General features: G+C 37.9%; 1 protein-coding gene and 1 long non-coding RNA gene across 2 annotated transcripts; one reads left to right on the plus strand and one right to left on the minus strand.

The window, feature by feature from the left end:
- The first annotated feature begins 511 nt into the window (after nt 1-511).
- hyal4 (hyaluronidase 4) lies at nt 512-22,693 on the plus strand. Its single transcript, XM_015025640.1, has 4 exons — nt 512-1,077; nt 18,872-19,861; nt 20,932-21,021; nt 21,559-22,693. Exons 2-4 carry the CDS (start codon nt 18,905-18,907, stop codon nt 22,054-22,056), a joined length of 1,545 nt encoding a protein of 514 aa, XP_014881126.1. The 5' UTR covers nt 512-1,077; nt 18,872-18,904; the 3' UTR covers nt 22,057-22,693.
- Nucleotides 5,885-6,359, minus strand: LOC106942378 (uncharacterized). The gene is made up of 3 exons (XR_001423616.1): nt 6,318-6,359; nt 6,091-6,198; nt 5,885-6,001 (listed from the first exon to the last, which is right to left on the minus strand). It is a non-coding gene; the product is annotated as an uncharacterized LOC106942378 (long non-coding RNA).
- Nucleotides 22,694-23,948: the final 1,255 nt, after the last annotated feature.

Below are 23,948 nucleotides of genomic sequence, written 5' to 3' on the forward strand. Positions count from 1 at the left end.
TTGTCTTCAACTTACGGACTGTCACATTACTGTGAAAAATTTTAACAAAGTATTCCAAATCTAAATGGGTTTCATTAAACTGTTTAACATAGAGCCAAGTAGAACAAATATGGAGCATTTAAACATTCAGCATTTAAACAGCACAGTTCCCTTATGTTTTTAGTTTAGAGCACGGAAATTCAAGACCTTGACCAGAAGGTCGTTGCTACCTGGATGGAGACAAAATTCATGAAGTTGGAGCTTTTGAAACAAGGGGAAATTATTGTTGACTTCTGAAATGTTTTCAAGTTTGACTTAAATCATGTGGTGATATGGGAGTGAACAGTGTGTGGGATGGAATTTGGGATCAGTTGTAGGTGGGAAAAAGACAATGGGCTTAAACAAAAGCGAAGTGGCTCTAATGGCTTTAGCCGGATGTACAACAGTAGAAAGAAAATTCACAGAATTTGGTGAGTGACAGTAACTGGACTGAACAACAAACTGAACATGATCACATTTAGACTGAAGGTATTGGATGACACCTATTTCTAAATCATCATCAAGATAGTTTGAGAATGGACAATGCTATCAAGAGCTTAAAGTATAGATCCAGTCAGAGTATCTGTGAATTGGTTGAAAACCTTACCAACTAGAAGCAGCACATCGTTTGGGGACTTTAACCAGGCCTGCATGTGCAGAGACAGTTTAGCAAATGTCTGTTTTGGAGATTGAGTGAAATGAATGAGCTGAGTCTTTTCTAGCAAAGGATCAGACCTCCTAAGAGCTCAGTGAGCTCAGATGGAATTAAAAGCTCTCTCTCTCCCTCTCTTTCTGTGTGTTTCTCTCTCGTCTTTGTGACTCTGCCTCTCTTTCATTCCCTCCCTTCCTTTCTCCCTCCCTCTCCTCTCTCTTGCTGTGTTGTGGTGCTGACGCTCTCCCCTCCCTCTCTTCCCCTTCCTTAGCTGTATATAAGTGTGGATGACTGTTTGGTGACGGAAAGTGACGGAAAGACAAGTTCAGGCCTCTTGGACGTTAGTTTCAGATGGACTGCCATGACCTCTACTGTGACCCCTAAAGATGATACTCCAGCAGGGGCAGGTGAGCTTTTAACCTTGTGATGCCACTTTTTAACCAGTAAGCTGCTGAAAGCAGCTCTCCTATAGATCTGTTGTTTGGCACCAGGACGGGGGATGAAGTATATTTTTAAATCCTGTGCGAGGCGGCACCTTTTAGTGTTACAGCATGGCTTGAGTGTTTTGGGTGATGAAGGAAGGAGGAGGAGAAAGAGGACGCTCTGTCATGCAAAGAATGTTAGCTCACCCTGAACAGAAACCCACAGAACGGAGCAAAGTTTTGCCGTTTAGAATTCAGAAAAGCAAAACCCATTTTATCTGTCGCTATTAGTTTTTATTCAGATGGCAAAAGCTGTAACATCTAAAGATTCACTTAGGTGGCTTTTGAGCTTTTTAACAGATGCTCTGACTCATAACCACTTACAGTAAATAGTCTTAAAATCCTGCAGCGTGGGGGGCAATTTTTTTTAGGCAGACAGATTAAAGCTAGTTACAGCGTTCTATAAAAGTTATTTTCTATTCAGGAGATGGTGTTGGTTTCCAGGATGTTGTCAGCACACAGACACAGATTAAAGTGACTCAGGTCAAAGATCAAATGCTGCAGTCAAGAGTCTTGATTAGTTTACAGGATCTGAGGCTTGTGGATTAAGCTCGCTGCTAAAATGAGACTGGAACAGCAGGAAGTCAGACGCTAATATCGACCACAAACAGTTCTCCAGTAGTCAAATGCTGTTTCCTAACAATTTATGAACAGCTTCTGTACCACATTGCTTCACTTCATGAAGATTTGTTCATTTCTTTGTAGCCTTCTTTTTGTCACACACCATTTGAGTCGGTCTGGATTTTGACTGAGCCATTGAAACCTTGATTCTTTCATCTGTCAGTTGTTTCGTTTCAGTATTTGGGTCTGTGCCGTGTTGATGACCCAGTTGGAGTCAACCTTCAGGTGTCAGACTAGTGGTCTTCCACTGATATACAGAGGAGCTCAGAGTTAAGTCAACAACAGCCAACAGTCACCAGCTGCTATACCCATAGGCATAAATCCCAGGAGTTTTATTCCATGCATTCAATGTGCAACATCTGGATGTTACTTGTGAAGCACTGAGGATGTACATAGTTGATTTTGACCGTTGTAACTGTCAAACTTTCTTTTACGCTCTCCATGACTTGTAGATTAAACTTTGGCAAAGTCCTTTAAAAACTAAACTAAATTAAGAAACTACAGCAGAAATCTGCTCAAAGTTATTTTGGTTTGATCTGTTTTAAACTCAGCTAGCTTTTTTTCTACTGTTTTTATTATTTCGTCCATATATTTTCCAGAAAAAAAATAAATTTGTATTGTCAGCAAACATTACAGACTTCAAAATACTGGATACTGCAAAAACATTATTTAAATAAAGTATAAATAATTTAGGTCCTAGGACTGAGCCTTGTGGAAGACCACATTTTACTATTTGAGTTTTGACTTTGCGTTGTTAATTTGTACTTATTGTAATCTATTACTCAAGTAACTCTTTAACCACTGATATGTAAATCCCCTGTAGGCCATACAGTCCACATTTCCCTAATAATCGTAATTTCTTGTTAACTGTGTGTTTTTATTGTTAATTATTCCCTCAGTTCACCAGAAACACTGAATGACAGAGGAATCAAGTCACAGTTCAGCGTAGTAAATGGAGGTATAATTTGGAGGAGAGATAAGCCACTGGAAATCCAAATGCGCGGGACCATTTCAGAGTCTAGAGGAAAACCTTCAGCACATCATAATACATTTAATGTTGTAATATCCCCAAATCTTTAGCTGATGTTGTTACCTTCTATGTAATCTGAACCCACTGTTATCATCTAAAATGTACATTTGGACAGGTTGGGATGTGTTGTGCAGCTGTTTATATTGAGGTGAGTGTTTGCATTTGGTGTCCGTTGTACCATGATAGTAGAAAAACTTTGGTCACACATTTGCTTATATATTGGCTTGTAGACATATCTGATGATGAGAGTCATAGATAAACTGTAAATCAATAAAACTCATTGAATTAAGGTGCTTAAATCACTTCTGTCTCCACGTGTGTAAAACCCAGCAGCTAGTCATTCCTTCTGTTGATGTTGCTACCAAGAGTAGACTTCTTACATGAATGGCACCAATAGGGCAAGTTCCTCAGTTGAAGCCTTCAGCATCTCCCCACTATTGTTATTTTTATATTACAATAAATCTTAAATTTAGCAGAATCCAGTAAAGTGCAAATTAAATACCAACTTATTTGATATACTTGCAAAAGTATATCAAATAGGCCATATTGTTTTTACTACTTGTTTACAAACCACCATTAAAACCTGGTTCATGGTGGAACTGACGGTCAGATGATTTCTGGTTTTTCATTCAAAGTCATGTCTCCCCCACTCCCTCAGCTAAATGTCGTACTGGATGATGAGCCAAATTGATCATATAATAAAGCACCAATGTGTTCAGGATGTTGCTGTGTGCTCTGAGTTCTACTGTAAGCAAATGATCATCTATGATCATATCTTCTGATCATCTAGCAGTTTTCACTCACTACGCCTCTTTGTCCTAGCACAGTGACTCCTGCAGCTTCAGGGTCCATCAGGCTCAATGATCAGCGTTCCCTCTGAAGGATCGAAGGATGCCAGTCTTGGTCGTCCCTGTACTCCCCTGGTTGTTTTCTTCCTGTGAGAGCAACATGAAACATGACCACATTCATTCACTGGAACAAATTTCTCAAATTCTTCCTTCTTTGCTCTGGTTAAACTGGGCCAGTCAGCTTTGAGTGTGACTGAAGGAAAATTCTGTTCCATGGTTATGTATCTGAAAATGTGTAGCTCCATGGACCTCCAAGGAATAATCAGTCCAACAGTCTCTCTACCTTTAATCTCATCCTGTTCTCTAAACCAGACAGACTGTGTCACAATTTTAAAGGCTTGCATTTGCCTTGCTTTCTGTGGTCCAATACTGATACTAGCACAATATTTACTGCTCATGAATTTAACATCCAACAGTCCACATCCAGTATGCAAGTAGGTTGCTTACATTCTTTTCTATTAGATTATTGAAATGTCTCCTCATGAGCAACAGTCAAAAGCAACGTGCAAAATATACATGAAGCAATCCAGACTTCTCAAAAAGCTATGTAGTTGCATTTTATTCATCTGCAGTACATAACTAATAAAAATATGTTTTCTCCATATTTGTTAAAGCTGTCATGATGTAGCAGTTTGTTATGAGACAGATAATCTGTGAAAACAATCAATCTCCTCCATCTCCTTCCTGAATTACTGGTTAAAGTAATGAACCGTTCTGACCAAAACAACCAATCAGAACTAGTAGGACGCTCTTAGCGTTGTCAGTTAGCCTCATTCACTCACTGCTAAATGCGGTAATGGTGGAGAAACAACTTATCATTACAAGAAACCGTTTATCTGCAGTCATTGGTAGCTATGCTAACTAAACTGAGCATTCACAGTTTGAATCTGCACAGCTCTGTGCTATGCTAGCTGCAGCACGGCACAAATATAGATGTGTGTTTTATGGTCTGGGAGTGGGAACATTAAATTTTTACTGCTAAAAACAATCTTTGAAAATATAATATGATTAATTTTGTAATTGACAGGGCCCCGATTTTTTTTATTTCTATGAAGAAAAAATAAATAAATAAATTGTAGAGGGCCCCCTGTTGGTCATGGGCCCCTAGAATTGTCATCACTTTTCCCCTCATTACTGCACCCCTGACTGTAACTACTGTAACAGTATCTACAGTAACATTATTAGGCACCTTTATTTTAATCCTAAGAAAATCAGACCCACAACACAGAAGAAGAGTACACTATAAAAAAAAGTCACTGTAGAATTTACTGTAACTTACTGGCAGCAGGGTTGCCAGCCAGTTACTGTCATTTTTACAGTAAAGAAATTACAGTAACTTTACTGTAATGTTATTGCAGTTTTACTGATTTTATGGTAGTTTTACTGTAATTTGATTAGTGTTACTGTCATTTCTTTAAAATAGCACAGTAATTATATAACATGGTTACTGTGATTTCAACCCATTTTTATCATAATAAAATCATAGTAGTCCTGTAGTAGAATTACAAAACGTTGTCATTTTACAGTAGTTCATGAAACTGCATACTTTGCTAGCTTTTAAAAGTTTAAATGTGAACTTGCAACTTAATTTACCAAACTCTCAAAAAATGCCTTATTTTTCTCATTAAAAAATATGCATACCCAAGTAAAAATAAAAGTATACTTTAGTGTGTTAAATCTTTAGAATACTTTGATTAATGTACTTTAACTGTACAATTTTGAAACAACTAATTTTGTGCTTATTATACTTTAATAGTATTTAAATAGTATTAAATTACAACTTTTAGTATATTTAGTATACTTAAACTACTTTTTTGGAACAACTTCAAGTTGTACTTAGTGTACTTTAAGTATACTTTTTATGTACTATTTATATATTTTGAGTGTACTAATTCTGTCATAGGATTATATTAAAAATATACTTTTAATATATTTTAAATATACTGCGAATATATTAGTAATGTATTTAAATTACATGTAATTTTTAGTTTTGATTTACAGCTATTGCTAATAAAGTACAATTTTAATTACTCATAAAAGTCTTCTTTATCCCTACTTTCCTATTTTGTACATTACATGCATAACTACACTACAGTACTTACATTGTTTTATGCTACAATTACATGGAAAGATTAATTACACAAGATGTTCAAGGTAATTCAAATATTTTGTTTTATTAATGACATTTTAAAATTGTCCAGTTTTACTCACAACTTTATGAACTTTACATAAATTATCAGTTTACACATCTAAAGTGAACACAATGAACATGAAAACTTAAGTGTGACAATAAAAAATGAAAGTGAGGATCAACAACAGAACATTCCCGTTCACTGCACCTTACAGAAACCTACAAAAAAAGAACAATAGAGCAATTAAACAGAAAGCATTTGTATTTAACGAGTACAGAAAAATGGCAAATAAAAAAATAATACTTACAATTTTAAGATGTTGTGGATTCGCCATGTATTGTATGTGACATCATCAGAATTGATGATTGGGACCCGATGCCTGGGGGGTAAAAACATTTCTGGATGTTCTCTTTACCTGTTTATGTTAGAAGTAAAAAAAAATAGTCAGCAATGTCATAGAATCAGCTGATGTTGGTATTAACTATGAAGCTGTTTTAAGCTTAAGTATTGAGCATACTTAAGGAGACAAATGACCTTAAAAGCTTTCCATCCATGATCTGAACACACTGATCCTTGCAGGGTGGTGAGGGGGGTTGGTGGTGCCCATCTCTGGCAGCCATCAGATGAGAGGCAGGGTTCACCATGGACAGGTCACCAGTCCATCACAAGGCCCTGAAAGACAACAATGAATAAAATGTATGAAAGAGAAATGTTAGATTAACAAGGGGAATAATTCTGTCCAGTTATCTTTAAATCAAATCATGTTTATTAAGCACTTGGTGCTGGTAACACAGCAGCTTTTGTTGTTGAAAATGTAGCTAGCTCCTCATTGAAAAAACAAAAACAAACTTGCATCATGAAGACAATGTGAAGGTTCATCCTCAGAGCTGCTTGTTGATCTGGTGGAGCCAGAGCTTCTTCTGAGACAGAAAAGTCTTTAAGTTTTCTAACACCTGATCTCTCTGGCTTCATCTTTCATCTTCATTTACTTAGACTGCAAATATATGTTGAAGATTAAAACATTGATGAACAAGTTATAACAACAACCTCACAATATCAAAGTCTCTCTGTCATACGGAGCTTAATTAAAACCAGGTTAAGTTTATGAATAAAAATATAAGTCGCAACAAACAGAGCCTCCATGCATTTATAACACGAAGTTGAATGATTGTTATAGTAGTAATCATACAAGTCACAATAAAATTGATAAAATAATTATTTATGAGACCAACGTAAGTTATATATCTTTACTGCACTGTTTATAATTAGATGAAGATAATTAATAAGCCAACTTACCGCTAGCTAGCAACACGTTAGCATCCTTCGTCCCTCCGGGCTCCTTTGGTGACACACATTTCATTTCCATCAGCTGTTGTCCAGTTGTGTTGTCGTCTAACTCGGACTAGGACGTCACCAGCTTGAATTTACCAAAATTAGTAACTATTGTCAAGGCCCTCGACTTTTAAGGCAATATTATGCGAGTAAAAATGGTGAATTTGGACAGCACCTGTTATCTTCCCTACGTTCAAGTTTTTTCTTCTCTTTATGGTGGGTAGGGTTAGGGCTAGAGTTAGTCACTGTCCTAACCCTAACCCCTCTGAGTTGTCAGTGTCATCACACTCCACATCCTGTCTCCTTAAATCACTGGCTTCTGAATGTTGTTTTTGTGATTTCCTCCTGACCACTGACTTTGAGGCATCCTGAAGTGTTTCTACAGGCAGGTCACTTATGGGAAGTAGCAGATTTCGTTGGAGGTTTCTTGTTTTGTTTTCATCTCCACCCTCAGGATAAACCATGTACACAGGATTCTCAGATACTTGTTCTTTAACAACATAAATAATCTTCTCCCAATATGACCTTAGTTTTCCAGGTCCACCATGCTTTCCAAGGTTCCGCACCAGTACATGGTCTCCAGGTTGGAGTACTGCCCCTTTCATCTTCTGGTCGTAGTACGACTTCCCTCTAGCACTTGACTGCTTGCTGTTTTCTTGAGCAATGCGGTAAGCCTGGGACATCCATTTTGACCATTTGACCAGTGGACTCATGTCTCGTACAAATGTACGCACGTACAATTTGTGGGAGATGGTCCTTTCAATCATCCTTCTCCTTTTCTGACAGAGTCCTTAACATCTGCAGCAATGTACAGTTAAACCGCTCAGCAGGATTACCTTGAGGGTTGGTATGGTGATGTTCGGGAGTGGCCAATGTCTGACAGCTGGCACAGAGTGCGAAACAGCTCGTTTTCAAACTCATGTCCCTGATCATGGTGTAATTTAGAAGGGAACCCAAATCATGGAATGAAGTCATTGAATATGCGTTCTGCTGCAGTCTGCCCAGACTTGTTTCTTGTTGCATATGCCTGTGCATACCATGTGAAATGATCGACTACCACCAGGATGTACTGATAGCCTCCTCTGCTGGCTTCAAGGTGAAGGTAGTCGATACACACAAGTTCCAGAGGGGAGCTGGTTGTAATGCTTCCCATGGGTGCACGAGTGTGACTCACAGGCTTTTTTTGCTCAATACATGGACACCTGTTGGTGACATATTCCTCAATCTCTCTTTTCATATAGGGCCAGTAGAACCTTTGCCTTGCCAGATTGAGGACCCCCTCAGTGCCAACATGCCCCATATCATCATGGAGATGTTTCAGAACAAGAGACTTGTATTTTATGGGCAGGACTAACTGCTATCTTTCCCCAACTCGCCTGTAGAGCAACCCATTTTCCAGATGCAGCTTTTTCCACTCATGTAGCATCTGCATATTCTAGGAGGTGAACTGAACTAAAAAGCATTTGTGTTGCACATAATGCTAGCTGAGAAATAACCGAAGTTAGCTTTAGCAAACAAGCGAGAGTTAGCTAATGCCATCAATGCCCCGGAGGACAGGGGAAAGTTCAGGTTGGTCTTTTAAAACATGTTCTTTTTATAGGCAAAACAGCAGCGAGCATCAAACCAGGTGTAACGCTAATCAACGGTTCATCAGGAGGCTATGACTTGGTAAGTTACTGCATCACCAGATGGACAGATCAGCCTGTGCAGTGCAGTGCAGCTTCCTGCCAGCAATCAAACAAAAGGACAAATCGGTCCAGGTATTAGAGGTGCAGCAGAGGAGAGGCCAGCACAGTTGTAACAACAGACAGAGATGGAGGCAGATGGATACAGACGTCACATCGCAAGCAGCCTCATGACAGGTGGAGACTTGCTTATATGCAGCAGCCAAAATTGGCCTTCTTAAAGTGCCAGCGTACCATTTATCCTGCTACACTATACACTAACATTATACTTGGACATACACAGCTTCAATTTCACATAATATTGCTATCAACGAGCTCTGTTTAACATGGTTTAATAAAAAAAAGTGGTATTAGATTAAAATATTTTAAAGTATAAGGACAAAATCAAAAACAACATATTTTGTCCTGATTCACATGGTTGACGCCAAGCAGTGATTCTCTTGTTTACAATATACAGGATAGTAACGACATTGCAGAGGACAAACTAAAGCCATTATATGTTTACACGCTCCCCCCTCAGGTCAGAATGATGAACTATTAGTAAATGATCCTGAATAAGGTGGATGAGATTAGCTGAAGTCCAGTTAGGTTTGGGGCTCATTTTTATAACAGATGGTGTGTGTGTGTGTGTGTGTGTGTGTGTGTGTGTGTGTGTGTGTGTGTGTGTGTGTGTTACTTTGGGTTGAGCCCCTCGGATCCTCCTTCAGGAATCAGCTTGATTTCCCAACACAAGGCTGGTGCCTCTACCACTTGTGCCTTTAATGCATTTGCTCAAGAGAATTTTATTGTCCTTTTTAATGTGTGCCTGTCAAAATTTCAGGGACATTCAGGATTCTTAGTTGTTGTTTTTTTCAGGAGTAAGCATAATAGTTTGCTGAGGTGTTGTTCATTCAGGTTTGAATGACTGTCTTCAGAGTTCATGCAAAGTAAATCATATCTACTATCAGCTGCAGTTGGACCTGCTGAACTTCTGACACCTGAATGTGTCTCAAGTGGCGGCTGTGGTTCAACACCACCACAGTTTTCCAACACAGACGCTTTCAACCACAACCCCTTGTGTACATTGAAAGAGTGGAGCTGTTCCACTCCACAGGAACCACAGACATCAACAAACTCCTTTCCTAATCGATAGCAGAGCTGACCGCGGCTCCAAGGTGCCCACAGAACTCATTCATCTGGAGACAAAACCAGACTGTAAACATGGACTGAGCATCATTAATCTTCAGCTTCTGCTCTGTTGTGATACAAACAAAGTATTAAACACATGTAGGGTCAGATAACTAGAGCGCTCCACAAGGACACAAACTGTAGTTTTGTTGAAATTTGAAAAGTTGTCCTCTTATTCCAACTCTTATATATCCTGCTGTTGATTTAGAGTCTTTGTCTAAACAAAGAACTCAAAATGTCTCAGTAGAAATTCACAGTATGTAAAGGTTCATGTTGTACAGCCTAAAGTGGTTTTAGGACCAAGGAGCCATGGGTTTGAGATCTGTTCCTTGTTAATGTCCTTTATTCTGCATCTAAGTTTTGGCTGAAATAAAAAAAAACCTCCAAAGTGAAAAACAGCAAATTCCTCTGGTTAAATCATGTGTCCTCAGCTCTCTGCCAGGCTGCAGATGGAAGTGATTTCAGCTCCAACTCAGAGTCTTTTATCAATACATTCACAGGAACAGGACAGGAGTTTCCCTGCATACATGGTAAGCTAGCTTCAGTTTCAGGATACATAATGATGTTTTGCTGAATTTAAAACAGTGAAATGTGAAATCTGTGATATTTTATCCCAAACCTTCTTAAACCTCGGAAGTAGTAGAGAGTGTAGGACCTGGGCTCGAGGATTGTGCAATCTGATAGATTAGAATTCTGGTCCATATTCCAAGGAGTACATCATGAAAAAAATCCCTATGAAATACTTATAACATTTATTTAACCAGATAAAAAAAAACCTTGTTGAGATCTACAATCTCTTTTTGAAGAGGAACCTGGCACTTCCTTAACATGTCATAAGAACATTTGTTGTACTTGCATCATCCAATTTCAGTGATACTCTTATCCAGATTTGACCTATGTTGAACATTCAGCTTCAGTACATTTAGTTTTAGCATGTAGAGTCAAAATCTAAATTGCCCTAAAATAGAGAAGCATGCAAAAACGATCCATGCACATTGAATTCCAAATGTTGTCATCCCTGTTTTGACCTCCAGCTTAAGTGTTGCCCCATCACTAAATCTAACCTATAGAGGAAGTTGTTACAAAATGTTTGTGTATGAATTTCCAAAAAATGTTTTGCAGTCTAGATACATTGTCATTTTAGCAGTTTGACTTTTCACATCGACGCAAGAGGACTTTTTGTGTTTTTCACATTATAATGTAACTTTTGATTCGGTGTTTCTCTTCAGTTGTCTAATAAACTTTAATAAGTGGCAATTGGCTTCCAGATCTGTGGACACTTACTGGACAGGAGAATTCAAACCAACAGAGAGAGACGTGTGGAGACGGAGCTGCGGTAAAAAAAATGCTTGATTAGTTCATGTATTTGCAAAAAAGGTTGCCAATCAAGTTTATTTGTATAGCACATTTCAGCAACAAGGCAGTTCAGAGTGCTTTACATAAAAAAAAAACAACACAAAAATACACAGACGTAGAACACACAGTCATTACATTTTAAGTGCCGTTGTTACATATCAGAATGTTGATTGTTTCACTTATAATGTTTCAATAGCAACTCTAAACAGGTGGGTTTTTAGTCTTGGTTTAAAGGAACTCAGTGTTTCGACTGTTTTGCAGTTTTCTTGAAGTTTGTTCTAGATTTCTGGAGCATAGAAGCCGAATGCTGGTTCTTGTTTGGTTCTGGTTCTGGGGATGCAGAGCAGACCAGAACCAAAAGACCTGAGAGTGTCATGAATTGTGTTTTTGTGTTGAGGATGAGATGCGGTGGCCCCAGGTTGTAGTGAAAATTATGGTTTTAATGATGAATAATGAAGTTCACAACAGAACAAAGGCAGGGTTCACGAGACACGACACCTAAGACAGAACATTAGACACGATTAGGATCCGACAGGGAGCAGGTGACACAGGTGGGGTTAAATACACAGAGGATGACCAGGGGGAGCGGGGACAGCTGGAAACAATAAAGGGCAAGACACAATTAACCAAAAACCCCAGAAAACTAAATTTGACCTTTCTGGGTGTTTGGGTGGGCAGGTCAGTGGGACTCGCAGTGATCAGAGCGACTGCAGTGCGCGGGGACAGCTGTAGCTGATTAGAGAACATGGATTGTTTGAATTAAGAGAGCCTAAACGTTACCTGGCAAGTAATAAGCTGAATTTAACCCTTGTGCGTGCGAGGACTGAGGCAAAGGTAGAGGTCTATGGAAAATGATACAGGTTTTATGTGTGTGTGGTCAGTTGGACCCCATTTCGACATACAAGGGTTAAAGGTGGATTTTGGCATAATCTGGATTGAGAGTGGATCAAGAGTGACTAGTTGTAACGGTGGGCTTTCGGAAGTTGAAAATATGGATATAGGATGGTCTATGGTAGAAAATAGAAGAGGAAGAGGAGGAGGAGGGAAAGATAAAGTTAAAAAGGGACTAAATCAGGGATCACCAACTCCAGTCCTCCAGGGCTACCATCCTGTAACTTTTAGATTCACCTCTGCTCCAAAATGTCTGAATTCCCTCACCAGCATTCATTCCTCTCTGCAATAGGCTGGAAACGAGCAGTTTATTTGATCCAGGTGTGTTTGAGCAGAGACGTATCTAAAAGTTACAGGATGGTAGGACTGGAGGACTGGAGTTGGTGACCCCTGGTCTAAATGCTGGTAAAAGATCTCTTCAGGATGAGGAAGAAAGAACTGACAAAGGAAAGAAATAATAATGGAAGATTTCAAAGTTATACTAAAATTTAAAGCAGGACAGGAGTAAGTCCTATCATTTTGTCAAATATCAAATGGATTTAAAAAAAACTATTGGAGATGGAGTACCCCGCCTCTCGCCCGGAACGTTAGCTGGAGATCGGCATCAGCAACCCTCCAGACCCCACAGGGGACAAGGGTGTTAAGAAAATGGATGGATGGATGGATGGATGGATGGTTGGATGGATGGATGGATGGATGGATGGATGGATGGATGGATGGATGGATGGATGGATGGATGGATGGATGGATGGATGGATGGATATTGGAGATGTAGAGCTAAAGTCTTAAGGGATGGAAGCTTACTTATCATCTGTAAAAATCCTGAACAAAAGAACAAAACTCTAAAATTACAAAGGTGTGTAAAAGAAGAAATAAAAGGAGTAAAATCAGATTCTTGTAGGAGAAAATTTGGAGGAGCTAAAGAAAATAATAAAATGAGGAGAGATTATAGGTTTTTACAGGAGTTCAAGGATAGAGTTCTGCCTGATAAAGTGATGATCAGATACATGAGCTTTAATAAGAACTTATATTCCACCACCTTTCAGATGTTATAAATGTCAAAGATATGGACATACTGCGAATGTTTGTAAAGGGAAATAGAGATGTGGTAGTTGAACATCCTTATGGTGAGTGTGGAAACAGTTCTGTTAAATGTTGTAACTGTGGAGGAAGTCATACTGCAGTATATGCAGGATGCATGGTAGGAAAAGAGGCAGCTGAAATTCAAAGAGTTAAAGCAGATAAGGGAGTTACTTATGCTGGAGCAGGGAAAGGGGTGAACAAGAATGAAAATGCTCCAAAAACAACTTATGAAGAGAAAAGAGTGACAGACAATAACCAATGTAATATTACATTAGAAAAATTGATTCATTTCCTTGTATATATCATAAATTGTTCAGAACAAGCAAGAACTAAAACTGGGAAGATAAAAATAATAGTCTTTTAATGTCAAAGATTTATCTTGGGGAAAAAATCCATGATGAACTTAAGACACAGTGAAGGATCATCTGAAGCTGAGGCTTATCAAATTGTCACATAATTCAAATATTACAATTGAACGCCTGCAGTCTAATAGCAAATGGTCAGGAATTTAAAGGCTTCATTAATAATCTAAATACAAAACCAGACATAATATGCATTCAAGAAACATGGCTCAAGCCATCATTGCAGTTTATTGTTCATGGTTACTCAGTTTTATTTAAAGACAGGATAAATGGGAATAGAGGAGACTGTGCCATATTCTTAAAGGAAAACCTGAAATTTAATCAGCTCCAAATAATATCAGATTTAGAATTTATTGCTGAAGAAATCTGGACAAATGATGGAAATATTAAAATAACAAATTATTATAACCCTGCAAACAATTAGAAAAGTTAAAACTTGAATCAATCCGAGGACACTGGAGAGGGAAAACAGTTTGTTGTGGGAATTTCAATGCACTTTATGGGGAGATCAAGATGATCATAATGGAGGGATTTTAGAAGAGGTGATTGACGAAAAAGAATTGGTCATTTTAATGGAGTAGGTACTCGGGTGGACTTTGTAAGAGGTAAGAAATCTGCCATTGATCTGACATTGGTTTCTCATTCTATTGCTGATATTTGCAGCTGGAGACTATTTAAAGAAAGCACAATGGGGAGTGATCATTATCCAATTTTTGCCAGCATAGGAATAGATACTGAGGAAGACCAGGTAGAAATTGAGAGGGGATGGAAATTTGGAAAAGCAAACTGGGACAATTTTGAAATGACGAGTGAGGTTAACATGAAAAATGTAGATACAAGTAAACCGATAAATGAATTAAATTTAGAAATTAGTCAATTTCTTATTGATACAGCCAAAAGTTTCATTCCTAGAAGTAGTGGTAATAAAAAAAAGAAGATGGTTCCTTGGTGGACACCAGAATGTTCAACAGCAATTAAACAGCGGAATAAAGCTTTTAAAATACTTAAGAAAATTATTTCTTTCTGGAATGTAATAAATTATAAAAGGAAACAGGCAGAAGTTAAGAAAATGATATGCTAAAAAGGATTATTAGAGAAAATACTGTGAATCTTTGGAGGGAAATACTGCATTAGACAGGGTTTGGAATACTATCAAAAAATGTCTGGAAATGTAAAAGATTATTTTTTCCAAATAATAAAAGATAATGGAAATATTTTAACAGATAATAAAATAAAGCTGGGTTATTATCTAAAGTATTTGCAAAGATACATAGTACAGAAAATATAAATAATAAAGAAAAAAGAGCACATGGAATAACATTACAAAGGAATATTGAATTATTTCATAATGATGAAGAATATGAGGATTTTTTTTAAATATGAAGTTAGGAATAAAGCATTGAATAATTCCAATAAATCAACTCCTGGGAATGATCAAATCAGTTATAGTATGTTAAATAATCTTAGTGGTGTAAGTAAAGAAATATTATTAGAATTGTATAATAAGATTTGGGAGGAAGGGATATTAGCTGATGGATGAAAAGAAGTGATCGTTATTCCTATTTGTAAACCTGGTAAAGATCCTAATTCAGCTGAAAGATATAGACTAATAGCTCTAATATCATGTTTAGGTAAAATGATGGAAAAAATGGTAAATAACAGGTTAATTTATTTCTTGGAATCTAAGGAGAATCCCACTGACAACAATTGTTACATGACATTTTTTTCTAAATTCTGGAAGCTCTAGAAGAATTGTTTTGACTTTTGGCAGCTAATTTAAGTTTTCAAATCAAATAATAATGTGTTTACTCTAAGCAATATCAATTTCATGTATCTAGTGTGAAAGGTCACATGACCAGACCTCTTTACTTCCTGCCTGTAACGTTGGAACAGTCACAAACATGAACAAGAGGAAGTCAGTAAAATACTTTAATAAACAAATATAAATAACATATTTTGAACATATGTTCTTTCAAGTGTCTTCTACTGATATGTAAAGAAAATTGTATCCCTTCATTCATAATGTCAACTTTGTATTAAAAGTGTCATAATTTACCGAATGACGCTTTATGACAACAGTCATAAATATTCATGAAGACTTACTGATGTTTATAACAGGTGTTATGTCATATTTATGACAGTGTCATGTCAGTCTTATTCACCCCCTTCAAATAAAGTGTTACCGTCTTATCAATTTGGATGTAGAAAAGGCAGAAGTACAATAGATCCTGCGTTAGACGGGCCCAGATTAATATAAGTCTTCTTGGATGTGGAAAAGGCTTATGACATGTTGTGGAAAGAAGGGCTGTTGATCAAATTAAACAAAAGAGTATAAGGGGTAAAACATATAAATGGATAAAAAAAAATGTTTAACTGAAAGAAGTATTAGAGTAAAAATAGGTAGGGAAACAAGTTCAAAATATCAAGTAGAAAATGGCACTCCCAAATGTAGTATAATTAGTCCTATGTTATTTATTAAAATGATTAATGATATTTTTAGTAATATAGATAAATCTTTTGGTGTTTCATTATTTGTGTATGATGGTATTATTTGGAAGAGGGGGACAAAATTTGAATTTGTAAATCAGAAATTGCAAGAGACATTACATAATGTAGAAACTCGGGCTTTAGATTGGGGATTTAGATTCTCAACATCCAAATCTAAATTTGCTGTTTTTACAAATAGGAAATCAAATCTTAATGTGAATCTCAAATTGTATGGGGATGTTATAGAAAGGACAGGTCCGATTACGGTAAACATGGGTATCTGATTTGATAAAAAAAAAAAAAAACTTACATAGAAGATACATGTAGATAAAATAGTAGAAAAAAGTAAAAATATTTTAAATATAATGAGATATTTGAGAGGAAGAAAATGGGGTGTAGATAGGAAAGTTTTAAAGACAATTTATATTGGACTGATTAGATCAATTTTTGATTATGGGTGTATTTTATACAACTCAGCTTCAAGTAGTTTATTTAAAAATAGACAGAAGACAATATCAGGCATTAAGACTTTGTTGTGGAGCGATGAAAACAACTCCAGTTTCAGCTCTACAGGCTGAGATGGGTGAGATGCTGCTGGAGCTCAGGGGAGAACAACTAGCCATAATTTACTGGGCAAATATTAAAGGACATAATGAAGCTCATCCTCCACATGTTACTCTGCAACCTTGTCAAGAAAAAGAAAAGAAATAAATTAGTAGTTTTGGGTTGATAATTATGAATAAAGTAAAATATGTAGGAATAGATACATTTCAAGGTAGACCTGTGGTTGTTATTCCTGATATTCCATCATGGATCTTTGGACAGGCTGAAGTTGATTCAAACTTGCTGAAAAAGGGAGACAATTAGAAAATAAGGAGGTGGAAAGTTATATAGAAAGAGAATATTCGGAGTATCTACAGATTTATACAGATACTTCTAAAATGTTAAATGATAAAGTAGGTATATCTTTTGTAATCCCAGATTTAAATATTACGAGAAATAAAAGAATTGACAGTATATACAAGTGAATTAATTGCAATTTTAATGGCTTTAGAATAGATTGAAGAAGTGAGAGAGAAAATATTGTTGATTTAAATAATAAAATAATTAAACATGAGCTAAGAATATTACAAAAAAATGCATATTAAGAAGAAATGGCAAGAGCAATGGGACAGAGGAGGCAATGCTATTTTTTATTATAGTATCCACAAAAAAAAGTTGGGAAATTAAGAAAATGTAACAGAATTAGAAAAAGAAGATATTATATCCAGAACAAGATTTGGACCTACAGGATTAAATAGTACGCTTAATATAATTAATAAACAAGGTAAAGGATGTTGTAATTATTGTGAAAAAATAGAAACAATACAATAAGTATGTTCATGAAAAAGAGGTGTTAATTAGAGGAGTACAAGGAGCCAGTGGAAGGACTTTAGAAAGTTTGGCCAACAAGGTATCCTGCAATGTAGCAACTAATTAAAGCACTTTTTTTTATTTGTCACAAAAAATACTTTGAGGATGTTTAAGGTGTAAAGATAAACTCCAACACTTCATCTATGCAGTCACTTATTAAAGAATGAGCGTTTGCTTTCAGAGCAGTATCTTATTAGATAGATTTTTCCATGTACATTTGCACACTTGAAACTGCACTGTGAGTGAATTGTATGTTCATTTTCATGACAACCTGCTCTGAGTTAGGGAGAAGTTTGGCAAATAATTTAGTTTGTCTTACCGAAAGAAGTGAGCAAACTATCACTGCTTTCTAAATTTTCTGTCAAAAGTCTGAGCAGAGAAACAAACAGAAAGCAGGAATTGTTTCAATAAAATAGTTTCCTTTTTATATAAGTGGTTAAAAAATTAAGTTTTGGGTGTTATTACAGTACAACATACTCATATTCATTTAGTGAACTTAGGGTAATAGTTTTCAGAGAAACTTGTGGCTTGGCTCCCAAAGAACAATCAGCTCTTCCAGCTCCCAAACGGTCCTGAATTTATTATCATCTGCAGCCCCATATATTAGCTTAACTTGGCAAATAGGAATGTTTTGTACTTCAAATCCTTGCATTCATTAATCCCTATTGGATAAGCCTAACACTTGCTAAATTTTATGTATTTCTTCTGTTACAAAAGCAGGAAATTGTACTTTTGTATATATTTAATGAAACCTTTATTTTTTTTGTCACAAAAGCAAATAAATAAAAGACTACAAGCAAGTCTACTGAACAGATCAATAGCACATTGTTATTGTACTATAGACATTAAGGAGAGCACACTTCCTTAAGGAAGTGTTACCACTGAGGTAAAACACTCAATAACTAGCAGCTAGTTCTTCATATGGTCCTGCTGATAGCAGTCCAACTGGAAACCTAAGGCTAAAAAAAACGGAGAAATCAGCTACAGAAATACTCCAAATTCCTGACAAATTCTACCAAATACTGAGGAAATAGATGGGAATTTTTGACTCTCTCTTATTATTCTGAAATGTAATAAACTGGAATAATTTTGGTAATTGACCTAAAGCAGAAAACATGTGGTCTGATTTAATGTCAAACAGCAGGAATATTGACTTATATTCATTTATACATTCATTTGTTTATTCATAACCTAACCCTGACTCTTACCTTTATGCAGCGTAAGTAAATATCTAGTGTCAAGTGTTCTACAAGTAGTTTCAAAACCCTGTTTTAACTCCCCATATTTCTCAACTTTCTTCCTTCTCCTTCAGGATGATTGACAGGTGACACGTTTGATCCCAAGAATGTATGTGGTGGCAGTGGGCGGGACATCCTCCTCCCACCTAGTAGTACCCATATCTATCACCTGCTCTTGGCTGTTACTGTTCTTCAATTCTGCCTTTGGTCAAAAACCTGCTAAGCTTCCCTTGATTCGTCGGAAGCCCTTTATTGCTGCCTGGAACGCTCCGTTAGATATGTGTACCATCAAGTACAATATTACAACCAACCTTGAGCATCTTTTTCACATACAAGGAAGCCCACGTGCTACTTGGACAGGGCAAAACGTAACAATTTTTTATGCAAACCGGCTTGGCCACTACCCCTACTACACGTCACAAGGCAAAGCCATTCATGGAGGTCTGCCTCAAAACTGCAGCCTGGACATGCATCTGCTCAAAGCTTATCAGCACATTGTTCACTTCATTCCTTCAGAGGATTTCCGTGGCCTGGCTGTCATTGACTGGGAGTTCTGGCGACCTCAGTGGGACCGTAACTGGCACAAAAAGAACATTTACAGGCAAAAGTCGAAGGAGCTGACCAAGAAGGCGTATGTTAATGTGACTGCAGCTCAGGTGGAGGTGCTGGCTCAGAGGCGATTTGAGAAAAGTGCTAAAACGTTCATGCAAAGGACAATACAGTTGGGAACACGGCTAAGGCCCAATGCCCTCTGGGGTTTCTACCTCTACCCAGACTGTCACAACTACAACTTGCACGACCAGAACTACACGGGCCTGTGTCCCCTGCCGGAGATGATGAGGAACAATGAGCTGTTGTGGCTGTGGAACAGCAGTACAGCGTTGTTTCCCTCTGTGGCAATCAGAAAGAGTCACTCCAACAGCATCAGTAACTGGCACTTTGCCCACAACAGAATCCAAGAGTCTCTCCGGATTGCCTCACTTACCTCAAGGGAGTATGACCTTCCCACCTACGTCTACCTGAGACTAGGCTACCGAGATGATGCACTGGCTTTTCTTACCACAGTAAGTCAGAGTCCATGGAACAATTTAAAGAGATCTCTTAACTTTTTTCCAGAGTCGTGTGTGTGTGTGTGTGTGTGTGCATATATATATATATATATATATATATATACTTGCACTTAGGGAAAGTCACTTTGCCTCTTTAGACTCAGGACAGAGGAGTTACTCAGCAATGTCTATTTAAGTGACAAGGACAAATTCAGTTCAGTTTATTCAAATAGCACCAATTAACAGCCAATGTCTCAACACATTTTTTAAAGGAGAATAGACCAATTCTATCCAGTCATAAAGACTTTTGGTGTAATCAGGCTGTTGTGTGCTGCAGATTTCTGCCCAGATCCATCTTGAAAATGAGATCTAGACCTCAATGGGGTTTTACCTGGTTAAATGAAGGAAATAAAAAAAAAGACAGATTCAAAGTTAGATACATACATTTCAATTTGATGCTAGTTGTCAGAAATGCAATCAGGTTCAGTTTATTGTTCCAAATGGAAGGAAATTTTCAATGTAAGGAAACCCAACAAATTGCATTGAGTCATTGACTTGCAGCATTCCCTTCACCACAACAATCAAATTCCTTTTACCATTTACTGGACTCTCTGATGTAAGGTCAAGTCATGGCTGGGTGTTTGGACTGCCCATCTTTCTTCAGACATTTGCACAGGAGATGACAAGCCATGCAACAACGCAGTTAGCTGCTATCTGGTGCTAGAATCCATAGTATCAAAGCAATGCAGTCGTCTTGGCTACCTATTTTCATAGTCCGCAAAACATTCAAAACTTTATGTTTTCAAAGTTTTTGTTCACTGAAACTGAAGATGAAAACTTTGAAAATTAAATTCACTTCTGCCATCTGCTGGACATCCACAGAAAAGCACATCCAAGAAAAGGGTCTTCTGTTGTCAGAAACTCTTTTCAGAGGCAAATAGTAATTATAAAAAACATATATGAATCCAATTTTTATCATTCAAGAGGAAAACGTTAAATGACAAAAGCTCAATTCTTAGTTTTATCATGATGGACAACAAATGAATGATAGCTGTACCTATTTTTGTTTTCTGTATTTTCTGCAGAAAGACTTGATTCATACTATTGGGGAGAGTGCTGCTCTGGGAGCTGCAGGGTTCATCATCTGGGGAGACCTTAACTTGACCTCATCCAGGGTAGGTGTACTTTCAACACTAATTTCCTGTTTCATATAGTGAAGTGCTTTGACATGAAGGTGTACATTTTATTAAAGTAGGATATCAGCTGTCCACATAGCTCCTGGCCTCAAGGGGAGGCTGAAGGCGGTTTCCTATATCATCTTGCTTTTTGATTTTATTCCTGACATTCTAAGTGGCTTTGAACTTTCTCTAACACCATCACGCCGAGTACTTTGAAAAAACTAAATCATTGTTTTTAAACCTCAATTCATATGCAAAAATTTTCAGAAGAATGACGGGATAACAAAGCCATTTTTAGAAAAAAGATTCCAGGACAACTTTCCCCCACATAAAATAACTCAAATCTTCAGCAAATGCTATATTATGATGTTTAAACAGTTTTGGTGTTTCATCAGACAGTTGCAGTGTGAAAGATGTTACATGTACTATGATCTGAAACATTATGCTACAAGAATTATAACTGATGTAAACTAAATATATTTGTAGGAATGTTTAACAAAATGTCACAATATGACTACTGGCTTGTCTCTACAGCATAACTGCACTTTGGTGAAGTCCTTCTTGACTCGTCGCCTTGGTCGGTATATCACCAATGTAACCCGTGCTGCTGAAGTCTGCAGTGAATTCCTCTGCCAAGGGAACGGCCGGTGTGTCCGCCAAGACCCCCTTGCCCACCACTACCTCCATCTGAGCTCTGAGAATTACCAAATTCACCCCTTAGGGAACGGGACCTTTACTGTCAGTGGGTGGCCATCACAGAATGACCTGCAGCAGCTCACCAACAGATTTCGCTGCCACTGCTATGAAGGCCATGAAGGACACAGATGTGACAGTTTAAACAAAGTAAAGGAGGATGACGAGCTGAGGAGGGAAGAGAAGAACAAGCAAGAACGAAAGAGGACTGAGTGGGAGGATGAGCAGGGTGGGCTGTGGGAGAACAGGGAGAGTTCTGCCCTGCCACTTGGTTGCTCTCATTACCAGATACTATTATTGCTACATTTGAACTTACTGCTCATACAGATGGTTGTATAGTTCTATGAAAATTTCACCCCAAACACAGTTTGGATAGATAATTTTACACACAATTTCTATTTTGTTTTATGCAAAGATGGGTAAACATGAATTTATTAGCACAAATATACAACAAAATGATTTTGTCTTATTTCACTTGTCAAAAAAACAAACAGCTTTATCAATTGTGATTAGAGGTATCAGACTCAACAGATGTGGTCAGGTCAGCAGTCACATCATTAAGTGTGAACAATTGTAAAACCATGAAGGGAGACGAGTCAAGGCTGCAGAGCAGGTGTTAGAGAGAAGCTACCTGAGGCCGTCTTCTCTGCTTCTTGTTGGTTTTTCCTGTTCAGCCTTTTCACTCATCTCAGACCAGCTGCCTTCCTTCTGCTTGAGACGTAGATTAACCACTGAGTTTACTTCTCAGTGTCGGGATATCATATTGTTTAGCTGCTGTTCAATTTCTATAATTTAGAGCTTAGACTGGCTATATCGGACTGTGTATACTGAACCACACCACTGAGCCTGTGTTTGGATGTTTTATCCTTGGGACAATATTCCACTTCTTCTTTTTGCCCTCAGTGGATTGAGTTGAATGTTGTCATTTGGATGCCTTAACATCAGTCCAGTAAAGGTATTGTAATGAATATAATAATTATGTGTCTTTCCACTATCTCTTTTATCTGCTGCATACTTACATGGCCATAACATATAAGACAGGCAAGAGTCACACATAACCAAAAACCTATTAAGGCTGGCCAACACCCATTAGCCCCTTTTCCACCTGTTCAGCTCTACTCAGCTCGCATCACGAGCGTTTCCACCAGCTTTTTTTCAAAGCTGGCCCTGCTATATAGGGTCCTGCTTCGGAGCAGGGCCAGCCGAGCCAGCCCTGCTTTCGCTCCTGTTCACTGATTGGCCATGGACATGGTCAGACGTAGCAGCAAAGAGAGAAGGGGGAAAAATAGGCACAACATTTCAAACTCGCTGCAACATGGAAGTGATGGAAGCTACAAGCAGGGGTGAAAGTAAGGGGGTACAGTCGGGTACTGCGTACCCCTAAAATATTTAGTGGGGGTACACAGTACCTGCAAGAGAGAGGAGCGGCTGTCAGCTGTAAAAAAAAAAAAAAAAATCAATGGATTCACTGTGCAGCCATGTGTGTGTAACCAGATCTTTTTCTGCGTTGTGCTGGTTATCAAGTGAACGGACCGTGACACAGTTTATCTTTTAAAAAGATGATCCTCGGTTTATTTCTGACGAGAATAACAAAGACAAAACAACCGTTTTATAGGCTGCCCGCTCCAAGTCCTACACAAAAGTACATAACAAAAATTAACTTAATAGATCTATAAATAAACTGAATGTATTTAGATGAAAAATAAACAGCACACACCTCTCCCACAGGACAACATGACAAAAGGGGAGAGTCTAAGGTAGCGGTTCTCAACGTGGGGGATAACGCCCCCCAGGGAGCGTTCAGAGGACGGCAGGGGGCGCTGGCGGACATTTTTACAAAAGGGGGGCGCTGGGATTCCTTTGGGGGGCGTTTGGTCGAAGGTACCCTTTACACCTTAAATGCACAAAAATACCAGTTTAGACTTTGAGCAACTTGGTAAAACTGCATTGTGTAACATTAAATCATGCTTGGCTGCAACTGTATCGATGGCAGCTCTTCTTCTATTCAGTGTTTGTTAGCTTCTGTTAGCTTCTTAGCGCAGCTCCGTTCTCCTGCTACTGGTAGCTAAAATCACCTCACTGTGTATCCCTCTGAAAAATGAACCCATTTAAATAAAGAAATCCCTCAATGGTGATACCATGATAGAGAGCTTTCATTTTGTACCGTTAACACCGGAGCTGTAAGTGGTCCGGTATGAAACGGGGGTGATGGAACAACGGAACCACAGCAT

The sequence above is a fragment of the Poecilia latipinna genome, unplaced genomic scaffold (assembly GCF_001443285.1).
Source record: "Poecilia latipinna isolate Pla-1442-1.1 unplaced genomic scaffold, P_latipinna-1.0 Scaffold4227, whole genome shotgun sequence".
Classification (NCBI taxonomy): Eukaryota; Metazoa; Chordata; class Actinopteri; order Cyprinodontiformes; family Poeciliidae; genus Poecilia; species Poecilia latipinna.